The sequence below is a fragment of the Cetorhinus maximus genome, chromosome 9 (genome assembly GCF_964194155.1).
Source record: "Cetorhinus maximus chromosome 9, sCetMax3.hap1.1, whole genome shotgun sequence".
In the NCBI taxonomy this organism is placed as follows: domain Eukaryota; kingdom Metazoa; phylum Chordata; class Chondrichthyes; order Lamniformes; family Cetorhinidae; genus Cetorhinus; species Cetorhinus maximus.
In genome coordinates, this window is record NC_135887.1 from 29704000 (window position 1) to 29720277 (window position 16278).

At 55.5% G+C, this 16278-nt stretch overlaps 1 protein-coding gene across 1 annotated transcript in view; it reads left to right on the plus strand.

The window, feature by feature from the left end:
* rasa4 (RAS p21 protein activator 4) overlaps positions 1-16278 on the plus strand; it is a 243581-nt gene that overhangs the window by 149964 nt on the left and 77339 nt on the right. The window contains exon 6 of the mRNA XM_078548425.1: positions 14985-15066. Within this exon, the coding sequence (XP_078404551.1) occupies positions 14985-15066 (82 nt within the window). The remainder of the gene's footprint in view (positions 1-14984; positions 15067-16278) is intronic.

Below are 16278 nucleotides of genomic sequence, written 5' to 3' on the forward strand. Positions count from 1 at the left end.
ACTGCCACACTCCTCACCCTCCACAACACTTCCACACTCCTCACCCTCCACAACACTGCCCCACTCCACTCTCCACAACACTGCCCCACTCCTCACTCTCCACAACACAGCCCCACTCCTCACCCTCCACAACACTGCCCCACTCCTCACCCTCCACAACACTGCCCCACTCCTCACTCTCCACAACACAGCCCCACTCCTCACCCCTCCACAACACTGCCCCACTCCTCACCCTCCACAACACTGCCCCCACTCCTCACCCTCCACAACACTGCCCCACTCCTCACCCTCCACAACACTGCCCCACTCCTCACCCTCCACAACACTGCCCCACTCCTCACCCTCCACAACACTGCCCCACTCCTCACTCTATGACAACACTGCCCCACTCCTCACCCTCCACAACACTGCCCCACTCCTCACCCTCCACAACACTGCCCCACTCCTCACCCTCCACAACACTGCCCCACTCCTCACCCACCACAACAATGCCCCACTCCTCACCCTCCACAACACTGCCCCACTCCTCACCCTCCACAACACTGCCCCACTCCTCACTCTCCACAACACTGCCCCACTCCTCACTCTCCACAACACTGCCCCACTCCTCACCCTCCACAACAGTGCCCCACTCCTCACTCTCGACAACACTGCCCCACTCCTCACCCTCCACAACACTGCCCCACTCCTCACACTCCACAACACTGCCCCACTCCTCACCCTCCACAACACTGCCCCACTCCTCACCCACCACAACAATGCCCCACTCCTCACCCTCCACAACACTGCTCCACTCCTCACCCTCCACAACACTGCCCCACTCCTCACTCTCCACAACACTGCCCCACTCCTCACCCTCCACAACACTGCCCCACTCCTCACACTCCACAACACTGCCCCACTCCTCACCCTCCACAACACTGCCCCACTCCTCACCCACCACAACAATGCCCCACTCCTCACCCTCCACAACACTGCCCCACTCCTCACCCTCCACAACACTGCCCCACTCCTCACTCTCCACAACACTGCCCCACTCCTCACACTCCACAACACTGCCCCACTCCTCACTCTCCACAACACTGCCCCACTCCTCACTCTCCACAACACTGCCCCACTCCTCACCCTCCACAACACTGCCGCACTCCTCACTCTCCACAACACTGCCCCACTCCTCACACTCCACAACACAGCCCCACTCCTCACCCTCCACAACACTGCCCCACTACTCACCCTCCACAACACTGCCTGACTTCTCACCCTCCACAACACTGCCCCACTCCTCACCCTCCACAACACTGCCCCATTCCTCACCCTCCACTACACTGCCCCACTCCTCACTCTCCACAACACTGCCCCACTCCTCACTCTCCACAACACTGCCCCACTCCTCACTCTCCACAACACTGCCCCACTACTCACCCTCCACAACACTGCCCCATTCCTCACCCTCCACTACACTGCCCCACTCCTCACTCTCCACAACACTGCCCCACTCCTCACTCTCCACAACACTGCCCCACTCCTCACCCTCCACAACACTGCCCCATTCCTCACCCTCCACTACACTGCCCCACTCCTCACCCTCCACAACACTGCCCCACTCCTCACCCTCCACAATATGCCCCACTCCTCACCCTCCACAACACTGCCCCACTCCTCACCCTCCACAACACTGCCCCACTCCTCACCCTCCACAACACTGCCCCACTCCTCACCCTCCACAACACTGCCCCACTCCTCACCCTCCACAACACAGCCCCACTCCTCACCCTCCACAACACTGCCCCACTCCTCACCCTCCACAATATGCCCCACTCCTCACTCTCCACAACACTGCCCCACTCCTCACCTTCCACAACACTGCCCCACTCCTCACCCTCCACAACACTGCTCCACTCCTCACGCTCACAACACTGCCCCACTCCTCACCCTCCACAACACAGCCCCACTCCTCACCCTCCACAACACTGCCACACTCCTCACCCGCCACAACACAGCCCCACTCCTCACCCTCCACAACACTGCCACACTCCTCACCCTCCAGAACACTTCCACACTCCTCACCCTCCACAACACTGCCCCACTCCACTCTCCACAACACTGCCCCACTCCTCACTCTCCACAACACAGCCCCACTCCTCACCCTCCACAACACTGCCCCACTCCTCACCCTCCACAACACTGCCCCACTCCTCACTCTCCACAACACTGCCCCACTCCTCACCACTCCACAACACTGCCCCACTCCTCACTCTCCACAACACTGCCCCACTCCTCACCACTCCACAACACTGCCCCACTCCTCACCACTCCACAACACTGCCCCACTCCTCACTCTCCACAACACTGCCCCACTCCTCACCCTCTACAACACTGCCCCACTCCTCACCCTCCACAACACTGCCACACTCCTCACCCTCCACAACACTGCCACACTCCTCACCCTCCACAACACTGCCACACTCCTCACCCTCCACAACACTGCCCCACTCCACTCTCCACAACACTACCCCACTCCTCACCCTCCACAACACTGCCCCACTCCTCACCCTCCACAACACTGCCCCATTCCTCACCCTCCACTACACTGCCCCACTCCTCACTCTCCACAACACTGCCCCACTCCTCACTCTCCACAACACTGCCCCACTCCTCACTCTCCACAAAACTGCCCCACTACTCACCCTCCACAACACTGCCCCATTCCTCACCCTCCACTACACTGCCCCACTCCTCACTCTCCACAACACTGCCCCACTCCTCACTCTCCACAACACTGCCCCACTCCTCACCCTCCACAACACTGCCCCACTCCTCATTCTCCACAACACAGCCCGACTCCTCACCCTCCACAACACTGCCCCACTCCTCACCCTCCAAAATATGCCCCACTCCTCACCCTCCACAACACTGCCCCACTCCTCACCCTCCACAACACTGCCCCACTCCTCACCCTCCACAACACTGCCCCACTCCTCACCCTCCACAACACTGCCCCACTCCTCACCCTCCACAACACAGCCCCACTCCTCACCCTCCACAACACTGCCCCACTCCTCACCCTCCACAATATGCCCCACTCCTCACTCTCCACAACACTGCCCCACTCCTCACCTTCCACAACACTGCCCCACTCCTCACCCTCCACAACACTGCTCCACTCCTCACGCTCACAACACTGCCCCACTCCTCACCCTCCACAACACAGCACCACTCCTCACCCTCCACAACACTGCCACACTCCTCACCCGCCACAACACAGCCCCACTCCTCACCCTCCACAACACTGCCACACTCCTCACCCTCCACAACACTTCCACACTCCTCACCCTCCACAACACTGCCCCACTCCACTCTCCACAACACTGCCCCACTCCTCACTCTCCACAACACAGCCCCACTCCTCACCCTCCACAACACTGCCCCACTCCTCACCCTCCACAACACTGCCCCACTCCTCACTCTCCACAACACAGCCCCACTCCTCACCCCTCCACAACACTGCCCCACTCCTCACCCTCCACAACACTGCCCCACTCCTCACCCCTCCACAACACTGCCCCACTCCTCACCCTCCACAACACTGCCCCACTCCTCACCCTCCACAACACTGCCCCACTCCTCACCCTCCACAACACTGCCCCACTCCTCACTCTACGACAACACTGCCCCACTCCTCACCCTCCACAACACTGCCCCACTCCTCACCCTCCACAACACTGCCCCACTCCTCACCCTGCACAACACTGCCCCACTCCTCACCCACCACAACAATGCCCCACTCCTCACCCTCCACAACACTGCCCCACTCCTCACCCTCCACAACACTGCCCCACTCCTCACTCTCCACAACACTGCCCCACTCCTCACTCTCCACAACACTGCCCCACTCCTCACCCTCCACAACACTGCCCCACTCCTCACTCTCGACAACACTGCCCCACTCCTCACCCTCCACAACACTGCCCCACTCCTCACACTCCACAACACTGCCCCACTCCTCACCCTCCACAACACTGCCCCACTCCTCACCCACCACAACAATGCCCCACTCCTCACCCTCCACAACACTGCCCCACTCCTCACTCTCCACAACACTGCCCCACTCCTCACCCTCCACAACACTGCCCCACTCCTCACACTCCACAACACTGCCCCACTCCTCACCCTCCACAACACTGCCCCACTCCTCACCCACCACAACAATGCCCCACTCCTCACCCTCCACAACACTGCCCCACTCCTCACCCTCCACAACACTGCCCCACTCCTCACTCTCCACAACACTGCCCCACTCCTCACACTCCACAACACTGCCCCACTCCTCACTCTCCACAACACTGCCCCACTCCTCACTCTCCACAACACTGCCCCACTCCTCACCCTCCACAACACTGCCGCACTCCTCACTCTCCACAACACTGCCCCACTCCTCACACTCCACAACACAGCCCCACTCCTCACCCTCCACAACACTGCCCCACTACTCACCCTCCACAACACTGCCTGACTTCTCACCCTCCACAACACTGCCCCACTCCTCACCCTCCACAACACTGCCCCATTCCTCACCCTCCACTACACTGCCCCACTCCTCACTCTCCACAACACTGCCCCACTCCTCACTCTCCACAACACTGCCCCACTCCTCACTCTCCACAACACTGCCCCACTACTCACCCTCCACAACACTGCCCCATTCCTCACCCTCCACTACACTGCCCCACTCCTCACTCTCCACAACACTGCCCCACTCCTCACTCTCCACAACACTGCCCCACTCCTCACCCTCCACAACACTGCCCCATTCCTCACCCTCCACTACACTGCCCCACTCCTCACCCTCCACAACACTGCCCCACTCCTCACCCTCCACAATATGCCCCACTCCTCACCCTCCACAACACTGCCCCACTCCTCACCCTCCACAACACTGCCCCACTCCTCACCCTCCACAACACTGCCCCACTCCTCACCCTCCACAACACTGCCCCACTCCTCACCCTCCACAACACAGCCCCACTCCTCACCCTCCACAACACTGCCCCACTCCTCACCCTCCAAAATATGCCCCACTCCTCACTCTCCACAACACTGCCCCACTCCTCACCTTCCACAACACTGCCCCACTCCTCACCCTCCACAACACTGCTCCACTCCTCACGCTCACAACACTGCCCCACTCCTCACCCTCTACAACACAGCCCCACTCCTCACCCTCCACAACACTGCCACACTCCTCACCCGCCACAACACAGCCCCACTCCTCACCCTCCACAACACTGCCACACTCCTCACCCTCCAGAACACTTCCACACTCCTCACCCTCCACAACACTGCCCCACTCCACTCTCCACAACACTGCCCCACTCCTCACTCTCCACAACACAGCCCCACTCCTCACCCTCCACAACACTGCCCCACTCCTCACCCTCCACAACACTGCCCCACTCCTCACTCTCCACAACACTGCCCCACTCCTCACCACTCCACAACACTGCCCCACTCCTCACTCTCCACAACACTGCCCCACTCCTCACCACTCCACAACACTGCCCCACTCCTCACCACTCCACAACACTGCCCCACTCCTCACTCTCCACAACACTGCCCCACTCCTCACCCTCTACAACACTGCCCCACTCCTCACCCTCCACAACACTGCCACACTCCTCACCCTCCACAACACTGCCACACTCCTCACCCTCCACAACACTGCCACACTCCTCACCCTCCACAACACTGCCCCACTCCACTCTCCACAACACTACCCCACTCCTCACTCTCCACAACACTGCCCCACTCCTCACTCTCCACAACACTGCCCCACTCCTCACCCTCCACAACACAGCCCCACTCTTCACCCTCCACAACACTGCCCCACTCCTCACTCTCCACAACACTGCCCCACTCCTCACCACTCCACAACACTGCCCCACTCCTCACTCTCCACAACACTGCCCCACTCCTCACCACTCCACAACACTGCCCCACTCCTCACCACTCCACAACACTGCCCCACTCCTCACTCTTCACAACACTGCCCCACTCCTCACCCTCTACAACACTGCCCCACTCCTCACCCTCCACAACACTGCCCCACTCCTCACTCTCCACAACACAGCCCCACTCCTCACCCTCCGCAACACTGCCCCACTCCTCACCCTCCACAATATGCCCCACTCCTCACCCTCCACAACACTGCCCCACTCCTCACCCTCCACAACACTGCCCCACTCCTCACCCTCCACAACACTGCCCCACTCCTCACCCTCCACAACACTGCCCCACTCCTCACCCTCCACAACACAGCCCCACTCTTCACCCTCCACAACACTGCCCCACTCCTCACCCTCCACTACACTGCCCCACTCCTTACCCTCCACTACACTGCCCCGCTCCTCACCCTCCACTACACTGCCCCACTCCTCACCTTCCACAACACTGCCCCACTCCTCACCCTCCACAACACTGCCCCACTCCTCACTCTCCACAACACTGCCCCACTCCTCACCCTCAACAACACAGCCCCACTCCTCACCCTCCACAACACTGCCCCACTCCTCACTCTCCACAACACTGCCCCACTCCTCACCCTCCACAACACAGCCCCAGTCCTCACCCTCCACAACACTGCCCCTCTCCTCACTCTCCACAACACTGCCCCACTCCTCACCACTCCACAACACTGCTCCACTCCTCACTCTCCACAACACTGCCCCACTCCTCACTCTCCACAACACTGCCCCACTCCTCACCCTCCACAACACAGCCCCACTCCTCACCCTCCACCACACTGCCCCACTCCTCACCCTCCACAACACAGCCGCACTCCTCACTCTCCACAACACTGCCCCACTCCTCACCACTCCACAACACTGCCCCACTCCTCACTCTCCACAACACTGCCCCACTCCTCACCACTCCACAACACTGCCCCACTCCGCACCACTCCACAACACTGCCCCACTCCTCACCCTCCACAACACTGCCCCACTCCTCACTCTCCACAACACTGCCCCACTCCTCACCTTCCACAACACTGCCCCACTCCTCACTCTCCACAACACTGCCCCACTCCTCACTCTCCACAACACTGCCCCACTCCTCACCCTCCACAACACAGCCCCACTCCTCACCCTCCACACACTGCCCCACTCCTCACTCTCCACGACACTGCCCCACTCCTCACCCTCCACGACACTGCCCCACTCCTCACTCTCCACGACACTGCCCCACTCCTCACTCTCCACGACACAGCCCCACTCCTCACCCTCCGCAACACTGCCCCACTCCTCACCCTCCACAATATGCCCCACTCCTCACCCTCCACAACACTGCCCCACTCCTCACCCTCCACAACACTGCCCCACTCCTCACCCTCCACAACACTGCCCCACTCCTCACCCTCCACAACACTGCCCCACTCCTCACCCTCCACAACACAGCCCCACTCTTCACCCTCCACAACACTGCCCCACTCCTCACCCTCCACTACACTGCCCCACTCCTTACCCTCCACTACACTGCCCCACTCCTCACCCTCCACTACACTGCCCCACTCCTCACCCTCCACAATATGCCCCACTCCTCACTCTCCACAACACTGCCCCACTCCTCACCCTCCACAACACTGCCCCACTCCTCACCCTCCACTACACTGCCCCACTCCTCACCCTCCACAATATGCCCCACTCCTCACTCTCCACAACACTGCCCCACTCCTCACCCTCCACAACACTGCCCCACTCCTCACCCTCCACTACACTGCCCCACTCCTCAGCCTCCACAACACTGCCCCACTCCTCACTCTCCACAACACAGCCCCACTCCTCACCCCTCCACAACACTGCCCCACTCCTCACCCTCCACAACACTGCCCCACTCCTCACACTCCACAACACTGCCCCACTCCTCACACTCCACAACACTGCCCCACTCCTCACCCCTCCACAACACTGCCCCACTCCTCACCACTCCACAACACAGCCCCACTCCACACCCCTCCACAACACAGCCCCACTCCTCATCCCTCCACAACACTGCCCCACTCCTCACTCTCCACAACACTGCCCCACTCCTCACCCTCCACAACACTGCCCCACTGCTCACCTTCCACAACACTGCCCCACTCCTCACCCTCCACAACACTGCCCCACTCCTCACTCTGCACAACACAGCCCCACTCCTCACCCTCAACAACACAGCCCCACTCCTCACCCTCCACAACACTGCCCCACTCCTCACCCTCCACAAAACTGCCCCACTCCTCACTCTCCACAACACAGCCCCACTCCTCACCCCTCCACAACACTGCCCCACTCCTCACCTTCCACAACACTGCCCCACTCTTCACCCTCCACAACACTGCCCCACTCCTCACTCTCCACAACACAGCCCCACTCCTCACCCACCACAACACTGCCCCACTCCTCACCTTCCACAACACTGCCCCACTCTTCACCCTCCACAACACTGCCCCACTCCTCACTCTCCACAACACAGCCCCACTCCACACTCTCCACAACACAGCCCCACTCCTCACCCTCAACAACACTGCCCCACTCCTCACTCTCCACAACACTGCCCCGCTCCTCACCACTGCCCCACTCCTCATTCTCCACAACACTGCCCCACTCCTTACTCTCCACAACGCAGCCCCACTCCTCACCACTCTACAACACAGCCCCACTCCTCATCCTCCACAACACTGCCCCGCTCCTCACCCTCCACAACACTGCCCCATTCCTCACTCTCCAAAACACTGCCCCACTCCTCACCCTCCACAACACTGCCCCACTCCTCACCCTCCACAACACTGCCCCACTCCTCACCCTCCACAACACTGCCCCACTCCTCACCCTCCACAACACTGCCCCACTCCTCACCCTCCACAACACTGCCCCGCTCCTCACCCTCCACAACACTGCCCCACTCCTCACTCTCCAAAACACTGCCCCACTCCTCACCCTCCACAACACAGCCCCACTCCTCACCCTCCACAACACTGCCCCACCACTCACTCTCCACAACACTGCCCCACTCCTCACCCTCCACAACACAGCACCGCTCCTCACCCTCCACAACACTGCCCCACTGCTCACTCTCCACAACACTGCCCCACTCCTCACTCTCCACAACACTGCCCCACTCCTCACCCTCCACAACACTGCCCCACTCCTCACCACTCCACAACACAGCCCCACTCCTCACCCTCCACAACACTGCCTCACTCCTCACCCTCCACAACACTGCCCCACTCCTCACCGTCCACAACACTGCCCCAATCCTCACTCTCCACAACACTGCCCCACTCCTCACCCTCCACAACACTGCCCCACTCCTCACCACTCCACAACACTGCCCCACTCCTCACCCTCCACAACACTGCCCCACTCCTCACCACTCCACAACACTGCCCCACTCCTCACCCTCCATAACACTGCCCCACCACTCACTCTCCACAACACTGCCCCACTCCTCACCCTCCACAACACAGCACCGCTCCTCACCCTCCACAACACTGCCCCACTGCTCACTCTCCACAACACTGCCCCACTCCTCACTCTCCACAACACTGCCCCACTCCTCACCCTCCACAACACTGCCCCACTCCTCACCACTCCACAACACAGCCCCACTCCTCACCCTCCACAACACTGCCTCACTCCTCACCCTCCACAACACTGCCCCACTCCTCACCGTCCACAACACTGCCCCAATCCTCACTCTCCACAACACTGCCCCACTCCTCACCCTCCACAACACTGCCCCACTCCTCACCACTCCACAACACTGCCCCACTCCTCACCCTCCACAACACTGCCCCACTCCTCACCACTCCACAACACTGCCCCACTCCTCACCCTCCATAACACTGCCCCACTCCTCACTCTCCACAACACTGCCCCACTCCTCACCCTCCACAACACAGCCCCACTCCTCACCTTCACCACCACTGCCCCACACCTCACCCCTTCTCCACTCTGCCCCACTCCTCATCCCTTCCCCACTCCGTTCCACTCCTCACCCCTCCCCCATTCTACCCCACTCCTCACCTATCGCCGCTCTGCTGCATTTCTTACCCCTCCCCCCTCTGCCCACTCCTCACCCTTCCCCCATTTACCAAACTGCTCGCCCCTCCTGCATTCTGCTGCATTTCTTACCTCTGCCCCATTCCTCACCCCTCCCCTGCCTTACTCCTCACCTCTCCTCCACTCTACCCCATTCCTTACCCACCGCCCATTCTGCCCCACTCCTCAACTTGCCCAACCCTGTCCCATTCCTCCCCTCTGCCCCTCTCTGATCCATTCCTCAGCCTCTTCCCCCACTCCACCCCATTCCTTAACCCTCCCTCCTCTGCTCCACTCCTCATCCCTCCCCCACTCTGGCCCGCCATGATGGGCTGAATGGCCTCCCCCTGTAAAATGCTGTGACCTACATCAGAACAACATGGTTCATCATATCTTGGAAAAGAAAATCAGCTTTAATTTGAGTTTTGTCCTTTGGAGCTAGTTATTGAACTCTCCTTTTGAAATTTGGAGGCGATTTATCCCTGGGTTTCGATAAATGTCTAGGTCTGTTTATAATCTTCCCACTCAGTCCTTTCCTACCTCAGTGTTACCTGAAGCAAAGATAGTTCTGTGCACCTCCCACAAGAAATAAAAATGCAAATATTTTTATTGCAAATATCAACTGTTGAATGGTGCCACACACCAAGTTGTGGAAAAACATGGAGACGATACTTAGATAGCAACTAATTGGATGTTGAGCACCTCAGACACGATACATGGGCTGACAGGCTCTGTCTGCAAAGGCTGTGCAGTTAATTAAGGGTGTCTGATGATGCGTGAGAAACCTTGGGTTTCATGACATACTGCACAAAGAAAGGATCACACAGACACAGCCACAACACACAGAGCAATAGGTCAGGGATGTCTGCTTTCCCCAACATCATTCAAGCAGATTTAATTATCTGTTTTGTTAACTGTGAACTCATCAAAAACAATTCACGAACATCCACAAGCAATTCTAGCCCCACATACGTGGGCAGTGAACCTGTCTGAACCACACGTGAGAATCCCTCACACATTTACCCAGAGAGAGAGAGAGAGAGAGAGAGACTCACATATTTACCCACAAAGAGATGAATTAATCTGTACCAACACTGTGAGTGGATGAACTGGTTAGTGTGAACCCTGAGTGAGTGAATTGTTCAGTAACTGGGTAACTAGGTGACCTAGTAGGTATTCCAGTGGTCCAGTGAATGGCTATGAACTCTCAATCTGTGTCACAGGGCAGAATTTTCTACCTGTCAGTGGGGGGGATGTGCGGGCACATTTGCAGGCAAGCGGGTTCCCAATTGGTGACCTCGGTAGGGGGCGTGCCGCCACTTTACGTGGGCGGGCCAATTAAGGTCCACCCAGCGTGACATACGCCCTGAAGTGCTGTGTGCCCCCTGTCCGGGTGGGGGGTGGGGATTCCCTGAGCAGGTCTGTGTGCTCTTTTGTGCATGTGCGAAAGAGCCCACAGATCTCCCTGAGGCAAAGTGCTGCCTCAGGGAGATCGCTTCAACTTTCAAAACTCTGCTGAACGGAGAAGAAAAAAATTATTGACATGTCCCCTCATGTGACACTGTCACATGAGCTGGGACATATCAATTACTTGAATGTTAAAACTTAATAAGCATTTTTAAAACCCTCATGAAACCTCATCCCGCCCGTGGGTGAGGTTTCATGTTTTTTCAGAAGGCTGCCTGGGCCCCCCGGTCTGCAGTCCTGACAACCACCTCAATTAGGTCATTAACAGGCCTTAATAGGCCTTTGACAGTTCGGTGGGTGCGCAGCCGATTTAGCTGCGTGCCCGCTGAACTGGAAATCGAAACGACGCGCGGTGACGTCGGGACGTACGCCTAAAGTCACCCCGCGTCATTTTACACGTCGGCATGTGGGTCCCACCCCGCTCATCAACCAGGAAATTCTGCCCATGGTTTTGTATTCTCCGCTATTGGAACCTATCCTGACAGAACAAATGTCTCTCAGGCGCCCCTTACGTGTTTAACAGCAAAAACGTCAGGCTGAGATGCATAGTCTCTAGGAAGTTTGCAAGTATATTCCAGGGGTTGACTAATTCATCAGAATTCTATCTACCCAGACCCTCAAGAGCTCAGATTTCATCTGTACTTTTTGACTCTAGCAAACCACATCTATTATGGTGTGGACTGGATCTTGCTAAGATGTCACATCTCACACCATTGGTTATACTTTCCCTGCACAGCTCAGTGCAAATACTTTTTCAATGTAACTGACTGGATGGGTGGAATTTTACGGGAGGAGGTAGCCCCACCCCCCGCTCCCCCCACCCCGGCTTAACAGTTGGGGGTGGGCTCGCTTCTGCTTGGCAGGCAAGTCCCATTCTGATTTTACGGCCATTAGCCCAGAACGAGACTTCCACCCACATCCGGGATGAAGTCCTGCCTTCAAGAGCTGCTGGCCAATCAAATGACCAGCAACTCTCTTGTCCCAGCAGTGGCACTGGGTGTGGTGACCACTACTGGGGCTCCCAGTCTGGCAGGCACCGGCAAGGGGGTTGGGAGCCTGGCTTTGTGAGGACAGTGGTGGGGGGAACATGCGGGGTGGGTAGTGCCATGGGTTGCCTCTGTTGGGTACAGAATGCCTGAACAGAGGAGCCCCGGCCCCCAACTAAACCACGAGGTTTTATCTTTTGGCTTCTCCATGTGGCCTGTCCCTCCCCCTTCCCCACTCCCAATCCTCATCCATCACCAGTGGCACTGAGAGGAGGCCCTTAGCGACCATCAATTGAACACTTAAGGGCCTCAATTGGCCCAAGGGTGGGTGGGCTGCTGCTCAATCCCTCCCCCATCACTGGTAAAACACCAGTGGAGGCAGGTAGGTGACAGGCATGGCACCCATACCGTGCCAGCCAATTTTATGCCCTTTCTACCTGCTAGTCTGCTCCCAATGGGGGGTGTAAAATTCCACCTGATGTGTGAGATGACAACAGTGCGGTGAAGGAAACCTAGAAACCTAGGTAAGGGAGCCTAGTGAACCAGACCAAAGGTATTTCTCCATAAGCAATGGGATTTAAGGGTTGAGTAGAAAGCAGAGGAACAACTGAGAAGGACCATGAATTAGAGTCAAAATCAGGTACTGAAAGGGAAATAAAGAGGGAGAAAGAAAAATTGGGTAAAAGCGAGAGAGAGAAAAGGGACAGAACAGAAAAAATGTAAAACTTGGGCATTTTTAAAATCTCCAAAGCAGTTCACTACCTGAAGTAATGAGACTCTAGTTTAAATGGTTCACTTTCTGAACCAGAGAGTTTGATTGGCAATTATTAACAACATAACATTGTTAGAAAGGTACTTGCACTATTAATTACTAGGCTTAACTTTATGTGACAGTTTGTTGGGCAATTAATGTGAAAATTTAGTGGGTTCCTAAAAATAATGTGGAAATAAAGGCAAGATCAGTTTGTGCAAAGCAAGTGGTGGAAGGGTGTAAATTGATCATCAAGTTCTGGAGATTCGCAGCTCACAGCAAATTTCTTAACCCGTTCAACTTGTTGACTGACCTGCATGTTAATAACAGTGTGCCTTGTTCATGCATTGGTACTTTACCAGCAAGTTGTGACCCTTGAGCTCAGACTCTACTCGCTTTTCTAAACTCTCAATAGTCACGTCAAGAGTTAATCAACTCTGCAAACAGCTGGTCAAAAGCCTTGAACCCTGCAAGTTATAAATTTAGTGAACAACCAACAACCAGCCCCATGTTGCTTCATCCTCCGAGGAGAAAGCTATTGAAGAGACAGTCCGGAGGTGGGCTGTTTTTATTAAGTTACAGTGTGAATTAATGCTCTGAATGCAGAAGTAAATATGGTCCCAGGAGTGGTAATACTTCTATTTTAGTCATTTGATTGAATGGGGGAAAAAAAACCATCAGCCCACCTCTGCTGAGTTTGGAGCAGGCGCTGGTTATGACTCAGGTTGTAAAAGGTCTCCTATAACAAATCATTCAGAAACATCTCCCTGTGGAGATTCTGTGACTGCAGCGTTAGGTTACATAGAGCTATTTTTAAATCAGGAGGAGGTGGAATACTCAGAGAGGTTGCATTACTCAGCTTTCTTTTTTCCAGCCTAGTCCTCTGTCACTCTCTGATCAAAGCCCTTTTGCTTCTCCGTGCCACAGCTGCAAAGGGCATGTTCCACACAAGGGGCAAATTAGAAAACAGAGTAACAGTCATACAAGCTCAGGTTTTTCTCAGTGCTTTGTGCTCTCAGTGTGTTGCAAGGAATTCTAATCTTGCCATTCTGTTTCCCTTGCTACTGAAATACCCCAGTCATCCTCACTGCTGGCTGCATGTTTTAACCCTGTCACAGTAGGCATTTCATTTGTAACTTGTATGAAAGAACTGATTTCTAGATGGTGTTATTGTGGTTGATATTTTTAAACCATCTAAGTTTTTTTAAAGTTTTAAAACATTTTTTTAAAAAACCATTTCTCATGGTCGTTTGGTAGTACAGAACTTGAATATAGCTGAAAAAGAGACTTTATTTGTCAAAGCTTTTCCGTCTTGCACAATTCAGGACAATTTGCAAGGACGTACCAATATCATGGGAAACAACATATTTGTACTGTATGAGAAGACAGTCTTAGTGGTTGGCGAGTGGACTGTGATTGGTAGAGGCATTGCCATGGAGAATGCACTAGAGAATTGCCCTGATGAGTGCAAGACGAAAAGCTTCAACAAGAAAACTTTTTTCAGCAATAGCCATTTGTATTTGTTTCACTTCCATTTATTTTACATCAGCCCTTGTTTTAAAAAAAAACTGTGTGGTGTCACCTTCCTCCAGACTTCCAGCAATGACACTCTGTTCATTGCAATTTGACTGTGAAGCACTTTGGAGAGGTCATGAGGCTGTGAGAAGTGCTATATAAATGCAAGTTCTTTCTTTCTCTTTTCAGAGACCTGGCTCGGAAAGATCTCAATGGAGCTTCGGATCCCTTTGTTAGAGTGCAGTACAATGGGAAAACCCAAGAAAGCTCTGTGAGTCCAGCCTGTTCCTTCTGTGCTAATTCAGAATTGACCAACTCCATATTAAAGGTGTTAATAACTTGCAATTTAATATCCTCATTCTGGTCGTTGGGTAAAAGGTGACGAGTTGCTCTGATACTAACCTAATCATGCCACATAACCAGCAGGCTAATTTAAACACACTACATAAAAGAATACCATGTTCCAGAGACGTATTTTCAAAAGCCCAAACTCTCGCGCCTGGGTCGGGTGCACAGGCACGGGAGAATTCCTGGTTCCGATATCTAAAAATGGCTGCTCAGACAGGGCTGAGGAGGCTGCCACTTGCGGAGGCAGGCTAGGCGGAAGGCATGCCTCGGGGCTTCGGTATTGTGTCCAAAGATTAAAAATAAAGATTAATACATGAAACATCCCTCCAGCCTTCACCGCTCACCCGCTCTCACCCCCCACACACACTCCTCATGCCCCATCCATGCCAACCCATGCCATCTCATGCCCCCCTCCCACCCCCAAAACCCCTCATACCCTCCATACTAACCAATGCCCTCCAACCCACACTCATGCCCCTTTATAGCCCCATGCAAACTTAGTGCCAACTCATGCCAACCCATGTCCCCCTACTCACTACCCTTTGTACTTACACCTACCATGCAAACTCACCTAGCATCCACCATGGGCAGACCTCAGGACCCATATAGAGATAAGATAAAGTTCTATTAAATAAAATTCTAAGGAGAGAATATTTGGCTTAGCGAGTGGGGGTGAGGCCGCTTGCCAAGGCTTAAAATAACGCGTGGTGACGTCAGGCATGCGTCCCGATGTCACCGCACGTCATTTAGATTTTGAGTTCGGCGGGCGCACAGCTGAATCAGCTGCGCCTCCGCCAAACTGTCAAAGGCCTATTGAGGCCATTTAACTAACAAATCAAAATAATTAACGGAGCTGCCCGTCCAACCTTAAGGTTGGCAGGCGGGTGAAGAGCCCAGGTGGCTTTTGCATTTTTCACGGAACCTCATCCACGGGCGGGATGAGGTTTCATGAATGATTTTAAATTTTCTCAAAAATTTTTATTGAAATGAATGCACATGACCCAGCCCATGTGACAGTTTCACATGAGGGGACATGTCATAAAAATTTTTTCAACACTTTATTGTGCGAAAGAGCGCACTCCCAATTCAGGAAACCCACCCACCCGCCTGCACAGGGAGCACACAGCGTAAAATG